This window comes from Chiloscyllium punctatum, chromosome 7 (assembly GCF_047496795.1).
Source record: "Chiloscyllium punctatum isolate Juve2018m chromosome 7, sChiPun1.3, whole genome shotgun sequence".
Classification (NCBI taxonomy): domain Eukaryota; kingdom Metazoa; phylum Chordata; class Chondrichthyes; order Orectolobiformes; family Hemiscylliidae; genus Chiloscyllium; species Chiloscyllium punctatum.
This window is the reverse complement of record NC_092745.1, coordinates 116,094,203-116,119,776: the sequence shown is the minus strand read 5'-3', so window position 1 is coordinate 116,119,776 and position 25,574 is coordinate 116,094,203. Positions and strand designations below refer to the sequence as shown.

Sequence of the window (25,574 nt, the reverse complement as noted above, 5' to 3'; positions counted from 1 at the left end):
TCCCCTTACTAAATCCATGCTGACTTGTTCTAATCTGACCCTGTACTTCCAAGAATTTAGAAATCTCTTCCTTACTGATGGATTCTAGAATTTTACCTACAACTGAGGTGAGCCTAATCGGCCTATCATTTTCCACCTTTTGTCTTGATCCTTTCTAGAACAAGGGAGTTACAACAGCAATTTTTAAATCATTTGGGACTTTCCCTGACTCCAGTGATTTTTGAAAGATCACAGTCAGCGCCTCCGCTATTTCCTCAGCCACCTCTCTCTGAACTCTTTGATATAGCCCATCTGGGCCAGGAGATTTATTGGGGATTTTTTTTAGACCTTCCACCTTTTCTAGCACTTTGTTTTGTAATGGCTACCATACTCAACTCTCCCTCTGACTCTCCTTTAATTGTTGGGATATTACTCCTATCTTCCTCTGTGAAGACTGACACAAAATACTTAAGTTCTTCAGCTATTTCCTTGTCTCCCAGCACTAGCCTTCCCATATCAATTTGGAGCAGCCCAATTTCTACTTTTGCCCCTCGTTTGTTTCTTATGTATTGAAAGAAATGTTTTACTATCATTTCTAATATTACTGGCTAGTTTACCTTCATATTTGATCCTCTCCTTCCTTATTTCTCTCTGTTATCCTCTGTTTGTTTTTGTAGTCTTCCCAATCTTCTGATTTCCCAGTGCTCTTGGTGACTTTATAGGCTCTCGCTTTTTCTTTGATACATTTCCTGACTTCCTTTGTCAGCCATGGCTCTCTGACCCCTCCCTGGATAATCTATCTTTTCTTTGGGATGAACCTCTGTACTGTGACCTCAATTACACCCAGAAATTCTTGCCATTGTTGCTCTACTGTCTTCCCCACTAGGCTCTGCTTCCAGTCGATTTTAGTCAGTTCCCCTCTCATGCCCATATAATTACCTTTATTAACATTACATCCGATTTTACCTTCTCTCTTTCAAACTGCAGACTGAATTCTACCATAATATGATCGCTGCCTCCTAAGCGTTCCCTTACTTTAAGCTCTTTTACAAAGTCTGGCTCATTACATAGCACTAATCCAGAATAGCCTGCTCCTTTGTGGGCTCCATCACAAGCTGTTCCAAAAAGCCATCCTGTCAGCATTCTATGAACTCCCTTTCTTTGGATCCACCAGCAACATTATTCACCCAGCCCATTTGCATATTGAAGTCCCCCATGATCACTGTGACCTTGCCTTTCTGACATGCGCTATCTATTTCCTGGTACATCTTGTATCCCTGGTCCTAACCACTGCTGGGAGGTCTGTACTTAACTCCCATTATGGTTTTCTTTTGCCTTTGTGGTTCCTCAACTCCACCCACAAAGACTCATATCATCTGACCCTGTCATTCAGTGCCATAGATTTAATCTGATTCTTAAATAACAAGGCAACCCTGCGACCCCTCCCCCTCCCATCTCCCTGTCTTTTCAATAAGTTGTAAATCCTTGGATGTTTAACTACCAGTCCTGAACCCCCTGCAATCACGTCTGTGATGCCTACCACATCATAATCAATCACGAAGATTTGTGCTGTTAATTCATCTACTTTGTTACAAAAACTACAAGCATTTAGATAAAGCACCTTAATGCTAACATCTCTAGTAATATGTCCTATGTTATCCATCCTTCTTTGCTTCATTCCTAATCTGCCTCAAACTTAAACCCTGCACACATGCTAACCTGCTGCTTATCTTTCTACCTGACTCCATACTCCCTGTTGCTTTCCCTTTCCCTCCCCACCCCACCCCACCCCACCCCCGACTGTCAAGTTTAGTCCTAATGACCATCCTATTTATCCTTTTCACCAGAACACTGGTTCCAGATTGGTTCAGGTAGAGACCATCCCATCAACAGAGATCCCTCCGGTTCCAAACCTGATGTCAATGTCCCATGAAATGGAATCCCTCTTCCCCACACCAATCTCTTAGCCACGTGTTTGCTTCCCTAATTTTCTTATCCCTGTGCCAATTAGCACATGGCTCGGGCAGTAATTATGACCCTCTAAGACCTGTTCTTCAATCTCCTCATAGTGCTTGATATTCCCCAACAGGTCCTCCTTCCTAGCCTTGCCTATGTAGACACAAACAACATGGACCACAACAATTGGATCCTGTCTCTCCCACTCCAATATCCTTTCAAGCTGGCACCAGACAGGCAACACACCATGCGGGACTCCCAATCCGGCCCGCAAAGGATACTATCTGTTCCCCCTAATTATAGAATTCCCTAGAACAACTCCTTGTCTTTTTGCTCCCCCCTCTTGAATGGCCTTCTACACCATGGTGTAGTGGTCAGCTGGCTCATCCTGTTCACTTCCTTTTCCTCATCCATACAGGGAGCAAAAATCTCATACCTGTTGGACAAGGTCAAGGGCTGAGGCTGTTCCACTCCTGAACTCAGAATCCCCCTACATGCCTCACTTACAGTCACACCTTGTTGTCCCTGATCACTCGCAAGTTTGAATTACTTAATCAAGCGGGTGTGACTGCCTTCTGAAACGAAGCATCCAGGTAGCTCTCCCCCTCCTGGATGTGCCACAGTGTTTGAAGCTCTGATTCCAAATCATCAATTCTGATCTGGAGTTCTTCCAGCAACCAACACTTGCTGCAGATGTGGTTGCTGCTGTTCACAATGGGATCAGCCAGCTCCCACATCATACAGCTACAGCACATCACCTGTCTAGCCATCTCTACTTAATTAATTTATATAAATTTATGAGTTAAATAATTTCTAGTACTTTTCTACAGTCTTATTCAACTAACCAACTAATATTAAACTTTGTAATCTATCACACGATACACAAACATAAATTAAAGCACCTTACCTTAACAATACACGAGATTCCCTTTGTTTTTTGGTTAGAGGAGGAGGAGGATTGGTGGGAGACACTACACGTGTAGTGTCTTGGGATTCAGCCACTGCCCAAATATATACCCAGCAGTGCTCTGCTCCTCATGTGGCCTCTCTCTTAAAAAGAGAGAGTGCTCCTCACTCTCACCTCTCAGCAAACGGAGGCCCCGACGCCCCGAGGTAAGTTTTTTTTTTGAAAACCATTTTTACTCATCTTCCCAGCAGTCCTCTGCTCCTCACTCTCCCCTCTCAACATGGTTCTTTTATTCAAACTACAGTCAGTTCTGCTATAACCTGTTTCTTCAACAGGAATTAGCTATAGCGCAAACGTTCCTTACCCATGTTGGTTATAACATGATTCCAACCTCAGTTTAAATGGTGCTGTATTACACAATTTTCTTAACGCGAGATTCCATCTATAATGTTATGTCAAAACTGACTTATGCAAGTTCTGGTGACTGTTGAGTAACTGACTTCCCATGATAACCGAAAAGAAAAATAAAACTTGCAGCTTATCAAGCCAGGTTTTACTCTGGGATCTGGATTAAGACCATAAGACATAGGAGCGGAAGTAAGGCCACTCGGCCCATTGAGTCCACTCTGCCACTCAATCATGGCTGATGGGCATTTCAACTCCACTTTCCCGCATTCTCCCCGTAGCCCTTAATTCCCCGAGACAACAAGAATCTATTAATCTCTGCCTTGAAGACATTTAGCGACCCGGCCTCCAATACTCTCTGTGGCAATGAATTCCACAGGCCCACCACACTCTGGCTGAAGAAATGTCTCCGCATTTCTGTTCTGAATTGACCCCCTCTAATTCTAAGGCTGTGTCCACGGGTCCTAGTCTCCTCGCCTAACAGAAACAATTTCCTAGCGTCCATGTATTATCTTGTACATCTCTAAGTCTCCCCTTAATCTTCTAAACTCCAATGAATACAATCCCAGGATCCTCAGCCGTTCCTCATATGTTAGACCAACCATTCCAGGGATCATCCGTGTGAATCTCCCCTGGACACGTTCCAGTGCCAGTATGTCCTTCCTGAGGTTTGGGGACCAAAACTGGACACAGTACTCCAAATGGGGCCTAACCAGAGCTTTATAAAGTCTCAGTAGCACAATGGTGCTTTTATATTCCAACCCTCTTGAGATAAGTGACAACATTGCATTCGCTTTCTTAATCACGGGCTAAACCTGCATGTTGACCCTTAGAGAATCTTCGACTAGCACTCCCAGATCCCTTTGTACTTTGGCTTTACAAATTTTCTCACAGTTTAGAAAGTAGTCTATGCTTTTATTCTTTTTGCCTAAGTGCAAGACCTCGCATTTGTTCACGTTGAATTCCATCAGCCATTTCATGGACCACTCTCCCAAACTGTCTAGATCCTTCTGTAGCCTCCCCACTTCCTCAGTACTACCTGCCTGTCCATCTAACTTTGTATCATCTGCAAACTTCGCTAGAATGCCGCCAGTCCCTTCATCCAGATCATTAATATAATGCGAACACAACACTGAACCCTGCGGGACACCGCTCGTCACCGGCTGCCATTCCGAAAAAGAACCTTTTATCCCAACTCTCTGCCTTCTGTCAGACAGCCAATCCTCAATCCATCCCAGTGGATGGATTGAGGATTGGCTCACCTCTAACACCATGGGCCCTCACCTTGCTCAGCAGCCTCCCGTGTGGCACCTTATCAAAGGCCTTTTGGAAGTCTAGATAGACCACATCCACTGGGTTTCCCTGGTCTAACCTACTTGTCACCTCTTCAAAGAATTCCAACAGGTTTGTCAGGCATGACCTCCCCTTACTAAATCCATGTTGACTTGTTCTAATCAGACTCTGCTCTTCTAAGAATTTAGAAACCTCATCCTTAATGATGGATTCTCGAATTTTACCAACAACTGAGGTTAGGCTAATTGGCCTATAATTTTCCATCTTTTGTCTTGATCCTTTCTTGAACACGGGGGTTACAACAGCCATCTTCCAATCATCCGGGACTTTCGCTGACTCCAGTGACTCTTGAAAGATCTCAACCAATGCCTCCGCCATTTCCTCAGCCACCTCTCTTAGAACTCTAGGATGTATCCCATCGGGGCCAGGAGATTTATCAATTTTAAGACTTTTTAGCTTTTCTAGCACTATCTCTTTTGTAATGGCAACCATACTCAACTCAGCCCCCTGACTCCCTTTAATTGTTGGGATATTACTCATGTCTTCCACTGTGAAAACTGATGCAAAGTACTTGTTAAGTTCTCCTGCTATTTCCTTGTCTCCCATCACTAGGCTTCCAGTATCAGTTTGAAGTGGCGCAATGTCTACTTTTGCCTGTCGTTTGTTTCTTATGTATTGAAAAAAACTTTTACTATCAGTTCTAATATTACTGGCTAGCCTACCTTCATATTTGATCCTCTCCTTTCTTATTACTCTCTTTGTTATCCTCTGTTTGTTTTTGTAGCCTTCCCAATCTTCTGATTTCCCACTGCTCTTGGCCACTTTATAGGATCTCTCTTTTTCTTTAATACATTTCCTGACTTCCTTTGTCAGCCATGGCTGTCTAATCCCTCCCCGGATAATCTTTCATTTCTTGGGGATAAACCTCTGTACAGTGTCCTCAATTTATACCCACAAACTCCTGCCATTTTTGCTCTACTGTCTTCCCCACTAGCCTCTGCTTCCAGTCTATTTTTGTCAGTTCCTCTCTCATACCCTCATAATTACCTTTTATTTAACTGTAACACCATTACATCCGATTTTGCCTTCTCTCTTTCAAACTCCAGACTGAACTCTACCATATTATGATCGCTGCTTCCTAAGTGTCCCCTTACTTTAAGATCTTTTTATAAAGTCTGGTTCATTACAAAGCACTAGGTCCAGAATAGCCTGCTCCCTTGTGGGCTCCATGATAAGCTGTTCCAAAAAGCCATCCTGTAAGCATTCCATGAATTCCCTTTCTTTGGATCCACTGGCAACATTATTTACCCAGTCTACCTGCATATTAAAGTCTCCCATGATCACTGTGATCTTGCCTTTCTGACATGCCTTCTCTATTTCCCGGTACATGTTGCGTCCCTGGTCCTGACCACTGTTAGGAGGTCTGTACACAACTCTAATTATGGTTTTTTTGCCTTTGTGGTTCCTCAATTCCACCCACACAGACTCCACATCATCTGACGCTATGTCATTCAGTGCCATAGATTTAATTTTGTTCTTAACTAACAAGGCAACCCCACCCCCTCTGCCGAACTCCCTGTCTTTTCGATAAGTTGAAAATCCTTGGAGGTTTAACTGCCAGTCCTGACCCCCCTGTAACCAATTCTCTATGATGCCTACCACATCATAATCATTCACTATGATCTGTGCCATTAGTTCATCTGCTTTGTTATGAATGCTACGAGCATTCAGGTAAAGTGCCTTAATGCTAACTTTCTTATCATTAGAGGTATTGGAAGTCATATGATGTCCTAAAATATCCTTGCTTTTTTCTGCATTCCCAGTCCGCCTCAATTTTAAATCCTCCTGGACACATGCTATCCTGTTGCTTATCTTTCCATTTAACGCCATACTCCCTGTCGCTTTCACTTTCCCTTTCCCCCCCCCAACTCAGAAATTTAAAGTCCTCCTGACCACCCTATTTATCCTCTTCGCTAGAACATTGGTACCTGATCGGTTCAGGTGGAGACCGTCCCAACGGTACAGATCCCCACTGTTCCAAAACTGATGCCAGTGCCCCATGAAGTGGAATCCCTCTTTCCCACACCAATCCCTTAGCCAGGTGTTTACTTGCCTAATTTTCTTGTCCCTATGCCAATTGGCACGTGGCTCGGGCAGTAATCCGGAGATTATGACCCTTGAGGACCTGTGCTTCAATTTCCTGCCTAGTGCTTCGTAATCCCCAAACAAGTCCTCCACCCTAGTCTCGCCTATGTTGTTAGTACCAACGTGGACCACAACAACTGGATCCTCCCCCTCCCGCTCCAATATCCTTTCAAGCCGGTCGGAGATGTCCCGCACCCTGCAGGCAACACACCATGCAAGACTCCCGATCCGGCTTGCAAAGGATACTATCTGTCCCCCTAATTATAGAATCCCCGATAACAACTATTTGTCTATTAACTCCCCCCTCTTGAATGGCCTTCTGCACCATGGTGCCTTGGTCAGTTAGCTCATCCTGTCCACAGCCCTTTTCCTCATCCGAACAGGGAGCAAGAATCTCATACCTGTTGGACAAGGTCAAGGGCTGAGGCTCCTCCACTCCTGCCTCACTTACAGTAAAACTCTGATGTGCCTAATCACTAGCTGAACGTGAATTACTTAATCTCCCAGGTGTGACTGCCTCCTGAAACAAAGCGTCCAGGTAACTGTTCTGTATTACCATCAGCTAGGATCATAACAAGACCAATTATTATGAGTAACAGTTTTTTGATTATGTATTTAAAACATAATAACAAAATAATAATATAACAGCTAAGCCAGTGCTTTATAAATAGGTTCTACATTTTCTTTTGCTGAAAGTTTTTAACTGTTTGTTAACTTAACATTTCTTGGAAACTCAAACTGATCAGGTGTGTAACAAAATACTACCCTGGATCATGAGGGTAATTTGGACAACACTCAAATCCAGGATAAAGCAACCACTCCACCAAGGACAAGCAGGTCCTTGGATTCCTCCATCGCCAGACCATAGCAACACGACGGCTGGAGGAAGAGCGCCTCATCTTCCGCCTAGGAACCCTCCAACCACAAGGGATGAACTCTGATTTCTCCAGTTTCCTCATTTCCCCTCCCCCTACCTTGTCTCAGTCCCAACCCTCAGACTCAGACTCAGCACCGCCTTCTTGACCTGCAATCTTCTTCCCGACCTCTCCGCCCCCACCCCCGCTCTGGCCTATCACCCTCACCTTGCTGTCTTTCCACCTATCGCATTTCCAACGCCCCTCCCCCAAGTCCCGCCTCCCTACCTTTTATCTTAGCCTGCTTGGCACAATTTCCTCATTCCTGAAGAAGGGCTCATGCTCGAAACGTCAATTCTACTCCTTGGATGCTGCCTGACCTGCTGTGCTTTTCCAGCAACACATTTTCAGTACTTAATCAGTAACCCTTAAACATTATTTTCCTTTATCATTACCACAGAATGACAGTTATAAGATTGGTAAAGTGCACAGCAACAACTTGCCAAGTTTGCTTTTGAAGGCCCCTCCCAAACTTGCAACCTCTACCACTTAAAAGGAGAAAGGCAGAAGATACCTGGACATATTACCACTTATGGGTTTCCCTCCAACCCTCACCATCCTGACTCGGAAATATATTACTCTTCCTTCACTGTCACTACTTCAAAACCCTGGAATTCCCTACATAAGGTCAAGTAGTTGTGCCAAATCATATGGACTACAACAGTTCAAGAAGGCAGCTCCCCATCACCATCTAGAGGGCAATTGGGGATGGGCAATAAATGTTCAGTTTGCTATAAACATCTGCATCTCTTGAAATAATTTTAAAATGTTCCCTTTTTTACAGATGGCGACTACCATTGACATGAATTTACAGAGTGATATTATGGCAACATTTGAAGAAAATCTTTGTATTAGAAATCTTTGAATCATGCAAAAATAAATATCCCCTCTGCATGATAGTTGAGTAGGTCTATAAAGACAGATGGCCATTGCAGTCCATTAAATATATTCTGGACACTGCTCATGACCAACAGATACTGACTGCAGTGTTTCCTGAGAGCTGAGGTGGAAGAACTTGTGCTATTTGTTTTTCCTTCCATGTCCCAAATGCCCCAAAGCTCTTCAGAAATTAGATGTATTGTGCATTGTGAGAAGACACTGGGTTCTCCAATGATGAAGGAAGCTTAAAACCCTTTTGAGAAAAAAATTTGAAGTGTAAATGAAAACATGATCTATGCATTGAGCATTTAAAGATAAAAGATTATAACAAAAATGAATGCAGAGAAAGCAAAAATTTAATCTACTGGCACAAGTAATCTAGAGTTGAGGGCAGTTATAAAGCTTATGAAGTACAGTTGCAATTAACCAGATTACTGAAGTGGTGTAATCTCAATGGCCTGTATTGGGATAAAAATTGAAGAGACAAGGAATGCCTATGTTAACTTAGCAAATCATAATCTAACAAGTTAATGATTACAATAGGGGGGGAAAGAACTCACTTTTTTCTACCCTAACATTTTGACTTTGGCAATAAAATTAATAAATACGCGTGTTGTGATTTTTTTTCTATCTTGTAAAATTAATTTTCTGATGCAGTTGGTATCAGGCACGTAATAAGTAGATTTAGATTTTCTTTCGTCTCAATGGTGATCACACCATTTTGTGTAATAGTTTGTGTTCCTGAAATTTTGTACTTTTGTAATTATACTGCTTCAGAACTGACAACTAAATCTACATTTGCTAGCTGCTAATTAAACAAAAATGAATTCTCCCTTCTTTACAAGCTGTTTGTAGCAGCTTTTTGAAGTGGCATTGTTGCATCAAAGTGTAGAAGTTAAAGTATGTGACCTTTTTGCTTTGAAGGAGATTATAACAAATGGATAATCTTGTGTTTTCCATTCAACACCTCTGCTCTCTTGTGTCACTCTATTCAAACCTTACTTTGAAATGTGGTTATTCCTGAGCAGCATTTCTTCAAATTTGCAGTACTTACATTGGGGAAGTTTAGTGAGCTACTGTCACTTCAATGGATATTATGAATGAGAGATTTGTATACAAATATGGATAAACTTAAGAAAAAGTCTGAAGGATCATTTCTGGTATGACACAAGTGAGAATTTATGTCCAGACATACAGTTCATTGCACCGAGCAAACGTTTTTTAAACTTCCATCTTTCCTATCATTACCTGATTCCTTCTGTTTTTTTCTAGTATTTGAGTGTTAATGCAATAATGCTTTCATTGTTGGATGTTTGAAATCTTTCACTGTCTCTGAAGTTGATCGTGTGCATTAAAAATTAGTAAATGTACATATTTGCAACTTATAATAAAGCAAAGTACTGAAGATGTTACCATTTTTGTACCAAATTTCTCATTAGCCTTTTTGTAAGGAAAAGAAATTTTAATAACTGTGGTTAGCTATATTAACTTATTTTTGTGCCATTTAGAATTTCGGTTTTGTTTTGGAGATGAGGTTAATGTTCTAAGCTGAAAGCTTTGTTACACACATTTTGTAATAAACCACCACTAAAGTTTAAGGTCTTCTAATATATATGATTATTGCTAATTGGTTTGTTCTGTGCAGCTCCCTTTTTGTTGGTTATTTTATGGTTTGCTTATTCTTGACTGTGTCCAACAAGTATGTGGTAGTTGCTCCCTGTATGGATGAGGAAAAGGTCTGCAGGGAGGATGGTCAAACTGACCACTGCATGTAGTCCAGGAAGCCATTCATGTAGGAGGAGCATGAAGGAAAATGATCGGGATTTTATAATTAGGGAACAGTGTCCTTTTGTAAGCAGGATTCAGAGCACGCCCCCATCACACAGTGTTACCTACTTGGTGCCAAGGTGAAAGATATCTCAAGTCAGCTTTAAAGAATACAGGAGAGAGAAGGGGGATCCAGTTGTTGGGGTCCATGTTGAGCTGAAAAATGTGTTGCTGAAAAAGCGCAGCAGGTCAGGCAGCATCCAAGGAGCAGGAGAATCAACGTTTCGGGCATAAGCCTTTCTTCAGGTCCTGTTGACACCAATAATGTGGGCAAGAGGTCCTATTTGGGCAGTTTCAGGAATTAGCGCCAATTGAAGTTTGATTGGTATGATGGTGTGTAGGCATCACCAACATGGCTGCAAGGAGATCAGGACTGGAAATTAAATATCCAAAGATGTGCATCATATTGAAAGGGCAGGCAAATACGCAGAGGGGACAGTGTTGTCGTTTTAGTTTTTTAAAAAAATCAATAACTAGAAGCAATTTAGGGTTGGAAGGTGTAGAACCTTTTTTAGTAGAGCCTCCCAGCAGTAGTCAGGATTTGGGGTAGAAAATAAATCAGGACATAGAAACTGCATGTAAGAATGCTACGATTACAGTATCACTGGGGATTTCAGTATGCAGGTGGCACTGTTTGTGGAATATGTCAGACTTGTTTTTTTTTGGAGCAGCATGTGGTAGAGCCCTTTAGGGAATAGGCAGTTCTGGATTTGATGACGTGTAATAGTCAAACAGAATAGAAACCGACCCTGCGGTCCAACTTGTCCATGATGATCAGGTATACCATCTGACTCAGACCCATTTGCCAGTATGAGGTTGGACCCGTGGCCCCCTGAGCCCTTCCTATTCATGTATTTATCCAAATGCCTTCTAGATGTTGTAATTGTACCAGCCTCCACCACTACCTCTGGCAGCTCATTCCATGCAAGTACCACCCTCTGCATGAAAAAGTTACACTTCCAGACATTTTAAATCTTTCTCCTCTCACCTTAAACCTATGCCCTCTCCCACCCTAGCAAAAAGGCCATTATGATTTTATAAACCTCCATAAGTTCACCCCTCAGCCTCTGACATTCCAGTGAAAAAAGCCCAGCATATTCAGCCTCTCCCCATAGCTCATACCCTCCAGTCCCAGCAACATCCTTGTAAATCTTTTCTGCACACACACTCAAATTTAACAATGCCCTTCTGTTGGAAGGATAATCAGAACCATGCACAATATCCTAAAAGTGGCCTCACCAGTTCCTTCAGGGGCTTAAGGCGAAGGAGCTCCTAGGGAAGCATTGGCCATAATATTACAGAATTCACCCTGCATTTTGAGAGGGAGAAGCAAAAATCAGTTGTAACGGCAGTGCAATCGAGTAGAGGTAACCACAAAGAAATCAGGGAGGAGCTGGACAGAATTGATTGGAGGGAGTGGGATTGAAGCCTAACAAGGAAGATGGTGGAGCAGCAAAGACCAGAGTTTCTGGGGGTAATTAGGGAAGAAAAACAGAAATTCATTCCAAGAGGATTGGCTGACTGACAGAAGGCAGAGGGTAGGGATGATGGGCCATTTTTCAGAATGGCAGCCAGTAATGAGTTCCATTTGAAGGGGGGGGGGGGGGGGGGGGTTAGCTGTGTTGGGGCCACATTATATTTTAATGATCTGGACAAAGGAACTAAGGGGGTTGTTCTTAAGTTTGTAGATGGTACAAAGATAAGTCAAGGGACAGATAGTGTTGAGGAAGTGGGGGTGGGGGTTGCAGACGGGCTTGGTCAGGCTACGAGAATGGGCAAAGAAATGACAGATGGAAAACAACATGGGACAGTGTGAGGCTCTGCACTTTGGTAGAAAGCATAGCAGTATAGACTACTTTCCAAATGGAGAAAGGCTTTGGAAATCTGAAGCATAAAGGGACTCCAATCCTAATTCAGGATTTCACTAGTGGAAGAGACTAAGACCTGAAGGGACAACCCTTGAGAACTGAAATGAGAAATTTCTTCAGCCAGAGGGTGTCTAATCTGTGGAACTCATTGCTGTAGAAGTCTGTGGAGTAAGTCATTTGAATGTCTTTAAGACAGATAATTCTTGATCTCCTTACGAATCAATGGAGAGTTAGGAGAATGGAGTTGAAAAACATATCAGCCGTGATCAAATAGAGCAGAATTGATGGGTGGAATAGCCCAATTATGCTCCTATATCTTATGCTCTTTACAGTGAACTCTAAGAGTGGGGCTGTGCAGCAGACCATATATTGTATGGTAGAATCACGTGGATAGATTTTAAACTGCTAACTACAAATAAAACACGCAATATGGACTATCTGTCCAGTATATAAACTATACTCCACTTAACCCTGTAAGTTAAATATTAATTGCTGTGACTCTAGAAATAATTTGGGTTACAGCCTGTTGAATCAGACCTGACTGCAGACTCATGTATTTTAAATTAACATCAGCTTATTTACAACTGCCTTCAAAGTCCACAAAGCCGCATCACTCCATATAAAGTAGCAAGACAACCTTAAAGGAAATGGAAACTTTTCCTACAGTGATGGAAGTAGAGAAAGATAGCTGTAAGAATGGTCTCTGGTCCAAGATGGCAGTGGATTAGGGCTCCTGGGCTGGAGCATATTCTCTGGATTAGAGTGGTGCTGGAAAAGCATAACAGTTCAGGCAGCATCTGCAGTCATTGTTTTTACCTGGAGGACATCTTCTGACCACTTTCCTTTTTCCTTTTCTTTTGTTATTTCTGTCTTTTTTTTAAAAAAAACTAACTTGCCTTGTCCTGAGGTTGGACAGCATCCGCATCAGCTACTGCCCAGCGCACAGACCTCTGGTGGGCCTGGTGCGGAGGAAAGTGAGTCCCTACTTAATTTTCCAGAGCAAGCGCAGGACATAGAGTCGGTGGCCACTACACTGGCAGAGACAAAGTCTGTGAAGTCAGCCTAGCAGCAAAAGATGGTGCCTGAGGATCGGTGATTTCTTTGGTTGGGTCTAGTGCTGCTGGCTTCAAAGTGGGGGTGAAAGGGCATCATGGCAACATCAATGTGATGGGCCTAGTGGCAAAGATGGCACCTGAGGATTGGCTATTTCAGGGTGGTTGGGTCCATTGTCGATGGTGGTGAAGCAGTAGCTGTGCATGAATCATTGATGAGCTGGCTCAGGGCTGATGGATTCTTCTCAAGCTATATCTTTGATTTTCCTTCTGCTTAAATTATTAAAAATGGCATTTCCTGGTGACAGTTGGAAGATTTTCACTTAATTTCACTGTCACATGCATTTTACAGTAAAAATACAATAAAATCAAAATCTCATGAAATCACAAGCAGGTTAAAAATAGGAGTTTACCTGTGGAAGCAGTGGCATAGTGAATTGCAAATATTTTGCTCTTGCTGAAAAGAGTGTAAAAATAAACCTGATGTAAACAAGCCAGTCAGCCTTAAATTCAATGGTAGGAAAGTTTCTGAAACTAATGAGTCAATGCAACTAACAGTCACTTGGGTAAATGTGCGTGAATTAAGGAAGGGCAAATTTAAGGGTGATTTGTATTTATTTTTATGAGGATAAGACTTTTGATATATTGTATATGGACATTCAAAAGGAATTTGATAGTGCCAAACAACCCACTTGAAGTTTAGCATTTGTGGAATAGAAGGAACAGCAGCATCACATGTGCAATATTGGTTGCACAACAGGAAGCAGCTATTGTTTGTGGATGTTCTTTGGACTGGAAGAAGGTTTATATTGGTGTTCCCTAAGGCTTTGTGTTAGGATCACTGTTCTCCTGATGCATAATAATTACCTCAACTTTAGTGTAGAGAGCACAATTTCAAAACTTGCAGGTGATAGCAAATGTTGTATATGAACTGTGAGGAGGGTAACGTAGAACTCACAACAGAATGTGAACAGGTTGGTGGAGTGGCCAACATGTTACACACACAATTAAATGTAGCAAAATGTGGATTCATTCATTTTGGTAGCACGAATGTGAAGAGATCATTCAGAAGGGAGTGCAGATGCAAAGAGACCTGAGCCTATCTTTCTAAGAATCAATAAAATAAATCAACTAAATAAACCAATGTCAAACCCTTAAAGAGGTAGTACCACAAAAATCAAATCATCAAACTAACCATCTTTCTTCAAATCACTTGAAAATACCAAGATGATATATTCATAGAATTAGAATTCTGCCATTTCACAAAATATTTACTTTTACAAGCATTAAACCTTAATCCTATCAATGCCATATGACATGTAGTTTAGTAACCTTTCGGGTGTTTTTCTTCCTCAGTTATTTGTTAACTTTGGAGAATATGGAGAGTTCCAATTACAATAGAATTTTTATCCTCTGCTTTGAAAATTAAATGAGGTCTCAACCTTTTACACACTAATTTATTATCTCTGCATTGCTTGTTTCTTTGTAATCCTCTAAAGATGTCAAAAACTTGAATAACTCTACAGTTCTGAAGGCAGTGGAAATTCTCTATAAAATTTCACTCATTTTCTAGGCTGAATAGTGCTCAAGTTGTATCAGAGGGCATACTCTATTTTCCTTTACACTTGAAGAAATGAAATAGTAATTGACTACTGCTGCTTTTGTAGTCAATCCTTCCATTCATCCAACTTATTCCGCATGTGCCAAAAAACTAGTAAAATGTTTATATTTTTAAATCAACATGAGTGTCAACATCATTTTTGAACAATGTGAGGAGTGAAGAAAACAAGATATCACAGGAAAGGGCTGTGTTTCTAAACTAGCACAGGGAAAGTAAAAGTTTATAGGCATAAGAGAGGAAGCTGTTAATAAAACATACAGCATCCTACAATTTATCCAGGAGTAGGCACAAAGGCAAGGAAGTTATGTCAAACTTATATGAAACTGTTGTTTGCCCTGACCTGGAGTATTGTGTACAATTCTTGACCCTACACTTTGGGCAGGATGTGAAGTCATTGGAGAGGGTTCAGAAAAGATAAAGGAGGTTATTCCCAGGGACTTCAGTGACATGGATTGGAGAAGTCAGCGCTGTTACTCGAGGAAGTGAAGATTGGGAGGAAATTTGATGGATATTATCATAATTTTAAGGAGCCTGGACACAGTAAATAGGGGGAAAGTGTTCTCACCATTTTCACAGTTCTCACAGGCCACAGATTTAAGAAGAAGCAATAGCAACAGAAGAAAAGGTTTTTTAACGTAGTAACCGGTTAGGCTTTGGATATGCTGCTTGAGTGTTTGGTGGTGGCAGGATCAATTGACAAATTCAAAGGTATATTTGGTTATGATTTGAAAAAGAACATGCAGGGCCTGTGGAGAAGGTGGGGAAATGGCAGAAGGTAAACTGCTTTTCCAGAAAGCAAGCATTGTCAAGAGGGGCTGAATGATTTCTTGTGCTATAACTAGTGATTGGAAGATTGGAGAAGAGGACTGTAACTATCCAATGCTGCTTGTTCTCTTCCAGTGATAACTTTATCTGGTTATTCCAACATGCAGTAGATCCAATTACTTTGGCAATGATCATGAAACATCAGACATTCATATGCAAAGACCACTTAAAAGCAGTAGAACATGGAGAGAATTGAAGTAGTGGAATTGAGAAGCTTTATTTAATAATGTGCACAGCAGGATGTGAATGAGTTTCAGTTCATTAAGAAGTGGCTCATTCAGAAGTGTATTTGAGAAAATCAAGCTTTGAAGTCACAAAAGGGAAGCTCACTGTCTACATTTACACACGTCTCCCTTATTGAAGAAAAGGAAGAAAACTCGGGTTGGGACTGAGCAGCGTACATTTCAGGTTTGAGGGTGCTTGTGGTGCAAGGGTAGTGTCTCTACCTCCGGGCCAGGAAGCCTAGGTTCAAGTCCCACCTCTTCCAGAGTTGTTTCATAACATCTCATGAACAACTTGATGAATACGCGTTTACAGATTTGATCTCTGCAGTTTGTATAAATGCAGTTTTACCAAAGAACCAATTAAATGTTACAGTAAATAAAGAGGCCACTCCACCCATTCCAATTCCATTGCAATCCCATATACAGTGGCCTAATGGTGTTATCACTGGACTTTTGATCCAGAGATGCAGGTATTGTTCTGGGGACCCGGGTTTAAATCAATGGCTTTTGATGGAATTTGAATTCAATAAATATCTGGAATTAAAAGTCTAATGATGACCATGAATCCATTGTTGATTGTCGGAAAACCCATCTGGTTCACTGGTATCCTTTAGGGAAGGAAACTGCCATACTTGCCTGGTCTGGCCTACATATAACTCCAAACCCACAGCAATGTGGTTGACACATAACTGCTGTCTGGGTAATAAATGCTGGCCTAGCTAGTGATGCCCTAATCCCGTGAATGAAATTTTTAAAAACAATTACCAGTACCTGGTCTGCAGCCCTGCAGGTTACAGCGCATCAGGTACAGATTCAGGTTCCCTTTAAATCACTTGAGGGATGCAAATTAAGCCACCAACCAGATAGCAGGTTCCAAATCCTACCATTTTCTGGGTGAAAAGGATTTTCCTCATGTCCTCTTTAGTCCTTCTACCAATGTCCTTAACTCTGTGAATCCTGGTAATTGATGCACTACCAGGGGAAACAGATCTTCCATGTCCATCATACCCAAGGCCCTCATTGTTTGGTGCCTTTTGATTAGGTCACCCCTCAGCCTCCTCTGTTCTAAGGAAAACAACTAAATCTTTTCTCACATGTGCAATTTTGAAGCCCTGGCAACATTATTGTAAGTTCCTCTGTACTCTCTCTGGAGCTATTATATCTTTCCTCTAATCTGCTGGCTAGAATGGAACACAAACATCACAAACATCTTATTGTATGAAATATCATATTGTGTGAAGGAAAACATGCCTTTACACCTAATCTACCTGTCCTTTTGAGACATGTCAACATGCATTCAAACATTTCTCACTTTCTCTACCCCTTTCAATACCATAATGTATGTTCCCTTGCTTTGATTCTCTTCCCCAAATGCATAATTTGAATTCTATTTGTCACTTGTTTGTCTTGTTCACCTCAACTAAGCCACATGCGGTAGTTAACAGACATCCTCTTCGCTGTGAACTGTCCCCATCAATTATCTGGCCAATTTTTTGTGTGCCCTGCAAATTTCCTTCACAATCTGAGTCAATTCAAATCTTTAATTTTACAAGTTCAGGTTGGCCTGAAGCTGAGTACAACTTATCACAAATGCACAATTTGTATAAATGCACCCTATCTGCTAAAGTTGCTGCAGTTCGCATTCAGAGCAGCCACAGAATGTGGTGCAGGAAAATGGGATGGTGTCTTCACCATGTGGAGCGTGGTTACAGCAGTGGAGGATGCAATGATTCTGTTGGAAATTGAAATGGAAACTACAGTAAAATCAGGATCACACTTCCAGACCCCACTAAAGATTTTGGCAAAGTGATCATTTGAGATTACTTTGGTAACCTCTGTGACCACACCATAAGTTGCAAATGCAGTGCTATTTAGAAATACTTGATGTCGCTTGGAAGGAATTTTTGATGTTTGATATGTGTGGTAAGCAAATTCATCAGGAAATTTTGTGAGAAGGCAAGGCAGAAAAGGAGTTGTGAACAGCAGACAAGAAGGAAATAGTCCCCTCTGACAGCAAAGTGGACAGAAATGTATGTTTGCTATTAAGTTTACATTTTCCAAGGTAAAAATGATAGGAAGTTATCTATTTGATACAATAACTAGTAGAATGGAGCGTCAGTATAAATGGAATATGTTTTTGGGTTTCAGCATTAAGTGATTTTTTTCCTGCTTCAGGATCATTAGTCAATCTTAAGTAGACCACTAATCCTCTATGATCTAAATTGTGTTATCTAAGTAACCATGCTGAGATTCAGGGATAGCAATGGCAAGCTGTTATTCCATCTGAGCTATTAGAAGGCATCATGTGTAGCCAACAAATGATTAAATACACACTATAAGACCACAGTTCAGACTCTAAGGCAACAGAGGGATTATTAATAAGGAATAAGTGAACAGAATTTCTCAAATCAGTGACTCATGCCCTTCACTTTCTTTACCTAAAATAATGGGCATTCACTGCCTATCTTTACATGGATTTTAAATGGGCTTGCTCCATCTATAAAATATGCTGCAGTTTTTAAAATTCATCTACCTTTTCTGCAAATTGACAAAACTTCCAATACATTTGGAAAGATAAAAGCCAATTTGTTACTTGCATAAAATCATCAAACTTCTAAAAATACATTGAGAGTAAATGCAATAAACCAACAGCAGCTATAATAATTGTTAAATCAACAGTTATTCATACGCCTTCTTACTGATACCAAAATGCAGTTGTCTCTTCAAGTGACACACAGGCAAATATAAACAAAAAGACAAAATAATGAACTGAATAGCATGACACTGAAATAGCCACGGATCACTAAGTGCTACTGAAAAATAATGCAGCTAAATATATGGACATTTTAAAATAATTGCTTCAAGGAATTAATCATTGCTGGCAAGGTCAATATTTATTACCAATATTATTATCTCTAAAATGATGGTAATCACCATCTTGAACCATTGGCATCAGGATGGTGAAGATACTAGCATAGTGCTGTTGCCGGGTTTTGATACATCAGCTATGATGAAATCAGGAAGGGAAGTTGGAAGGAGCTTTCACGCGACATGTCTTTTTTAAGGCAGTGGCAGTCATAGCTTTAGAAAGTGCTACTGAGGGAAGCTTGGCAAGTTGTTGGAATGCACACTGCTAAATGGTGCACCAGTGATGGAGGGCTTTGATTGTCTTAGTTGGTGTATGGGGTGATGGTCAAGCAAACTACTTCGTCCTGAATGGTGTCCACCTTCTTGTGTATTATTGAGTATTCCAGGCAAGGAGAGAGTATTCTAGTGCACTCGTGGCTTGATTCTTGTTGGAAGGTTTTGGACAGTCAGATGTGTCATTCCTCACTGCAGATCCAACTTCCAATCTGTTACTGTGTCCACAATATTTATGTAACTGACACAGAGAATGCTGGAGAAACTCAGCAGAGGTGGTAGCATCTATGGACAGAGAAACAGAATTAATGTTTCAAGTCCAAATTTATATGACTGATCCTATTAATCATATGGTCATTGGTGACCCCCTAAGATATTAATGGCAAGAAATTCAGTTATGGAACTTCCTCCCTAATGATATCATATGTACACCTCTTGAAATGCAGGGGTTCAAGAAGGCAGCTTACCACCACTTTCTGAAGGACAACTAGGATTTGGAAATAAATGCTGGCCAGACAGTGATACCCACTTCCCATGAGTGAATAAAAAAAAAGGGGAGGCAGTAGGACTCTTGTTGCAGATGGTCAATATCTGACACTGTGTGGTGCAAGTTAAACTCACTACATGTCAGTTTAATCCTAGATATTCACAAGAAAAGGGGAGGGTGAGGAAAGAGTGAACTCGAAAGTAGTCGTTAATGGAAAATGTCTCCAAACTGGAATGACAGGAGTGCTAATGCAATCTTCAGTATAATTGAGGAAGAGATTTGAAATTGTAGTTTGCTATTGTCATCAAATTTTGTCAGAAAATTCAAGCAATATGGGCTGTAGGAATCAGTTGAATCACGCCTTTTTATAGCACCAATGATGTCCGTGGCATGCGTTTAGTTAGCTGCTCTGGACACTCAGTTTTGGTGAGAGTATTGTACAGGCACAGGAGACGTGTACTGCAAGCAAACAATTTAATCCAGAGATTTAATGCCAGAGCTTGCATCTTGGAGCACAATGTTCTAGCTAATGTCATCCCTTAACTTTACACAGCTGAATATAACTGCAGCTATAGGAAGCACTCCAAGCCCCTCCCATAATCAGTGCTATTTAAAGGGATCATTTGGTTTTTGGTTAGCTGCTGAATAATTTCTACCTGCTGTTGCTGTACTAGATGATTCATATTGCTACTTAAAGTACTTTCAGTCTACAGAAAGTGACATGCCATATGCTCAAGGATTTTGTCCTGACTTGAGTTCTGTACAAAACTCTCTCAGCCTATGGAGGAGTTTGCATCTCCTTGTTTGACAGCCTCTCCTTTAACCAAAGCAGAACAGGGAGAATGAACAGAGGCAAGAATGGAGAATGAATGCTCAAAGACGGGGGAAAGGGCTCTCAGCAACTTCCAAAATCTTCCAATTCTCCTATCTGAACCTCAATCTGGAATAGCATGTCCAACATTTCCCCTCACGAAGGATGTCCTCACTTAAATTTGCTATTTGCAACCTCAGACCAGATTATGGGTGGCATTGCCAATGGCTACAAACAGGACAGTGGCCATAAACGTTTACACCTCTTGCTCCATCCTGTCTAAAGCAGCCAACATGTCCCACATTTTTGTCCACTGGAGCAAAGGGAGAGCTGCATCCAAAGGACTGAAAATATATCATTCTTTAGTCAAAAAGAAGTGGGCACCATGAGACCTTGCCTTAGTAAGAATTGCTGATTTCCCTGAGGTGCAGAATACTACTAACTGCATCATATTGTGGGTGTCACAAATCAATTTTGAGATATATCACAACTGGAAATGATTGCATTCTCTCAATACCCATACGGGCGGTATGCAGGATCAGTTCTGATATTCTGCCAGCAATCGCAATTTTTCATTCTGCAGCAGTCCTCTAGACCACTTGAGCCACTACAGCAAAAAAGGTAGCTGCTGGCTGACAAGCAATGTCCACAGATCACATGGCTCCAATATGAAACCCATGCATTTGTGGGCATTATGCATATAACCAAAGCACATGAAAAATGATGGTGCAGGCCATTGGGGTATTTAAACAATGCCTTCACTACCTGAACCATGCTGGAGGAGACCTGTAGTACTTTTATTGTGAAGATTTGTTGTGGTCTGCTGTGTAATACAAGCCTCCCCACCAGGACGGCACAGTCTTTGCCACCAGGTAAGCAACAACCAGCCCCAAGGAGGAAGGTAGGAGGTAGCCAACACATGCCCTTTCCAGATAGGCTATCCATATTGACTCAACCAACTGCAGTACCTGTAAATGTGACCCCACTTGCTCAGTCCAGCACCTTAGCTTCCCTCTTGAACTGACCATTACTTTGTCTTTTTGACCATGTAAGTATAAAACTACGACAAAAGTAAATTTAAAACCCTAATTACAAATCAAACCATCCATAATTCCAGACAGTCAACTGACCAACTTTGTGCGTTGTCTTACAGAATACAAGGGGCAACACTCAAACTTTGTCTATGTACACCCTACCTAGACCATTCCTTATACTTTATGGAATGACTTACTAGAAGCTTCCAAGACATTGAAGGAAACAGGCAGGGTAGACAGAAACTATTACATTGGTTAGGTAGCCTAGAATTAAGGGAACCTGTGTACGAGTTAAAACCAAATCTTTTGCACATGAAATTAGACAAGACTCGGATAAAAAGGCTACTTTGAAAAGGGAACAAATTGTAATTGAATCATAGAGAACTACAGAACAGAAAATGGCCCTTTGGTCCATCGCATTTGTGCGAGTCAAAAACAGCCATCAAACTATTCTAATCCCATTTTCCAGCTCTTAGCCCATTGTTTTGTCTGCCTTGGCATTGTAAGTGCATGTCAATGTTATGAGGGTTTCTGCCTCTATCACCCATATCACCCATTCTCACTATTCTTTGTGTGAAAAAGTTTTTCCTCACATCTCTGCTAAACCTTCTGCCCTTACCTTAAATCTATGTTCCTGGTCATTGATCCCTTCATCAAGGGAAAAAATGTTTTCCTGTCTACCCTATCAAGCACCTCATACTAGTGAGATCGTGTAAGATATTAACGTTATCTGTCTATAACACATAGGAGTTTTTAACATAGGGCCACTTGATAACAAAAGGGTTTTTATAAAGTTGATCACTACAGCCCAGTAATATGTCTGACAACAATTTACTAGGATTCCTGAGGCACTACACTGGCAGAGTGACAGTGTCTTCACAGATCATGGATTTTCAATCCTCAGAAGTAGCAACATTTGCCTTTTCATCAGTGCCCTTGCTGTTGCTGGTGAGCTCAAACTGCTGCAACAGGTGCTGACGTGGGACAGCCTGAACCAGAACTTTCTCGGGCCAGAGCTGATCGAGGATCACGCCAAGTCACCTCCCTCAAAGTCAATAAATCGATTCCTGCTCCAAATCTTTATGTTTGCACCTGTAACTGTTCTTGTCCAAGAGCAGTACCATTTCTGTAGATACTTTATGGTAGTGTACCCTCTACCATTAATCACTGGACAGACCCAGAACTAAGTAAATACAAAGGAGCACTGGTGACATTGAACAAACTTGACCCGGGGTCACAGACCCATCGTGGTGGCAGATATCACAAGGTCATCTCGGAAAATCCCAGAGGGAGGCAGTGAAACAGTTCAGAATACCTCATCCCTCTCCTATTCTCCCCAAGGCTACACATTCAGCTTACCCCTGCTCTCAGCAGCAACTGCTGTGATTTTGAGGTTTTGGGGTTTGATCGTCTTTGCTGAATGAAGTCTTGTTTTTTTTCTTTCGCCTGTGGAGCGGGGTGGGGGCGGGGGGGGGGGGGGGGGGGGTCGTGCATCAACTGCGAGCCAGGCTACTTTTGAGCACAATGTGACCCCTGTACTTCTGAATGCACTATTTCACTCGGCTACCATTGTGTCTCTGGTCGGTGTCCGGTTCCAGCACCTGAACAGCTGGAGATTTCTCCGGCTGTGGGGCTCACGGTGTGTGGCTTGTGAGGGGGTGGAGGGGATGAGTGAGTGAGTGAGAGAGAGGGAGGGAGCTGCTTCCGATTGCAGACACTGATGCGGCCAATGAAATCTGCCACATCTATTTGTAAAAACAGTGCGCTTTTACGTAGGCGCAATGCTTGACGTTGCGATCTCCAGTGGTTTCCATGACTTCAGTTTGAGGGGCTCTTCCTTGGCACTGGAGCAGGTGAAGGCTGCTGCGGGTCACCCAGCTCCCTCACTCATTCCCAGTGGGACTATGGTGAGCCCGCTGTGCGACTTCCTGATGCGCACAACTCGATTCCTGGTGAGATCGTTCCTCTGGGCTCTGGCGTACAGTTTCTGCGGGCTCTGTGCCTGCCTGGTCTCGCTCAAAGTTTTATGGCACATAATCAGGAAGCCGGCAGAGACCTTCCAGTGGACAGTCCGTGAGACGCTGCCCGCCTGTTTAAATGACACGTCCCTGGGCACACACTGCTATGTACGGATTAAGGTAAATCATCAGCGGGAGCACTGCACGCACGTTTGGGGGTTTAGTGACAGCAAACCAGGCTGCTCTTTACAAATTTTTTTTTTGCATGTATTCTGATCATTAACCCCCCCCCCCCCCGGTTTATTCCTGTACCCTGGTCGCTCAGCGGGAGGCCTGTGAATGATGTTTTAATATTTACTCTGGGGTGGGACTGAACTGTTATGGAACGCTTGTAAACATCAGACCTTGAAAATGAAACGAAAACAAATCGTTTTTTTTTTTTAAAAAATGCACATCAACAAAATAAAACTACAGTGTTTCGAAATGGCTGGATCGCTTCAGTTTTTTTCCTGAACTATGTACCAATGCACTGCAGTCCTTGCGCCACATTAACATTTCTCCCATTTTGCCGCGTTTGTTTATCCCCAGCGCGGAGCGTGTGGACAAAGTGCTGAAATTAGGGACAGCTCCTCAGCGAGACGCGGCACAGCGCCTTAGAAACGCACTCCCTCCATTCATTGACTAATGGTTGCAGAGCTCAGATTTTGATGTGCATCATTTTGATATCTACCTATCCACAGTCCACCGTGGCTGTCCGGGCAGTTTCCCCCAGAGCCACGTTCATCGAACTTAGAAACTGTGTCAGGTTTTATCAGAAAGTGAAGAGCTTTTTACCTGCCAGGCACGTTCTCTCAGTGTAGGTCACCCCTAACTATGCCTTGACTAGCACGTTATTGGAATAGTAATTACAAAAGTGCTTCAAAGCAAGCAAATCTCATGTGAGTGGGCACATGAGTTGTAAGGATCTTTGGACCTAAATTTCGAAAATTTGTTTTCTTCCTTTTTTTTCTTAAAAGTAATGTTGGGGAACTCTGCCTGAGGAAAAAAAAGCTAAAGATTTTGATATAAATATTCATAGTTGCTTATAAAAATGGCATTTCGAGTGAGAAAAAAAAGGCGGGCCAATTACTGTTTGAAGCTACTGATCTGACGGTAGATTTTTCTTCCCCCTGCCAGTCATATATTTTAATCGAATCTTTAACAGTTTGGTGTAGAAGATGAGTAAAGCGTGATTGTGCCTTATCAAAATTAAATGAGTTGCAGTGAACAGTTCTTCGAAATCGGATTTATTTTGTGGTCTCTGCTGTTTAAAAGGTCAAATGGTTAGAGATACAGTAGCCATTCGTAGCTTTTCTGAAACAAAACGGTCTGAAACATTGTTTTGTTTAGCCGATGGGTTTCAGATTGATTCAGATTAATTCACATTCTCTCACGCCACAGCTAACAGTCAGTATTGTAAAAATCTTGTGATTAGCTTAAAAGATGCAGTTATTTGTGCCACCTCATTTCTCACCACTTTAAGTGTAGAATTAGGAAAATACCTTGAGACCATGAGAATAATTTAATACTGGGCGTCATATTAGTCTTTTTTGTTATGATGTAACATTATAATGAACATTTCAGCACCTTTTCCTTGAATGTAGTTTTGAGCTCATTAACTGGATTTTATTTGTACTACTTAAACACACTGGAATATACAACACCAATCATGCACAAGGTTAGAAAATTGTTGAGCAGATCAACGATTGAAAGATCTGTGATCTATTGCTGTTCTTCTGTCTTGAGCTGCAAGATTTCCTACATGTGTATGAATTTCTGCTCTGTGATTTCTGCTGATAATAAATAGCATTTTTTTGACATCTAGTGGATGAATCCATCTGTTATGAACTGCTATTATCTTTGCCTTCTGTTTCTCTCAAAACTAATTGCTTTTCATAGGTTATTTCAGGTGACCTATTCTTCCTGGAGAAAGTGAGGACTGCAGATGCTGGAGATCAGAGCTGAAAATGTGTTGCTGGAAAAGTGCAGCAGGTCAGGCAGCATCCAAGGAGCAGGAGAATCGACGTTTCAGGGCATGAGCTCTTCTTCAGGAATCCCGAAGAAGGGCTGATGCCCCAGACGTCGATTCTCCTGCTCCTTGGATGCTGCCTGACCTGCTGCACTTTTCCAGCAACACATTTTCAAGCCTATTCTTCCTGGCCATTTCAAGCTCTCTTTCTGTTAATTCAAGCTTCAGTGCTGCTGTGTG

General features: G+C 41.8%; 2 protein-coding genes across 2 annotated transcripts in view; both read left to right on the top strand.

Moving 5' to 3' along the window:
* The window catches only part of LOC140479364 (bromodomain-containing protein 3-like), a 101,136-nt gene extending 92,672 nt beyond the window's left edge, over nt 1–8,464 (top strand). Inside the window, exon 19 of the mRNA XM_072573275.1 lies at nt 8,384–8,464. Coding sequence (XP_072429376.1) covers nt 8,384–8,464 — 81 coding nt within the window. The remainder of the gene's footprint in view (nt 1–8,383) is intronic.
* A 14,708-nt stretch (nt 8,465–23,172) lies between these two features.
* The window catches only part of ephx4 (epoxide hydrolase 4), a 64,473-nt gene continuing 62,071 nt past the window's right edge, over nt 23,173–25,574 (top strand). The window contains exon 1 of the mRNA XM_072574696.1: nt 23,173–23,506. Coding sequence (XP_072430797.1) covers nt 23,273–23,506 — 234 coding nt within the window. The 5' untranslated portion in view covers nt 23,173–23,272. The remainder of the gene's footprint in view (nt 23,507–25,574) is intronic.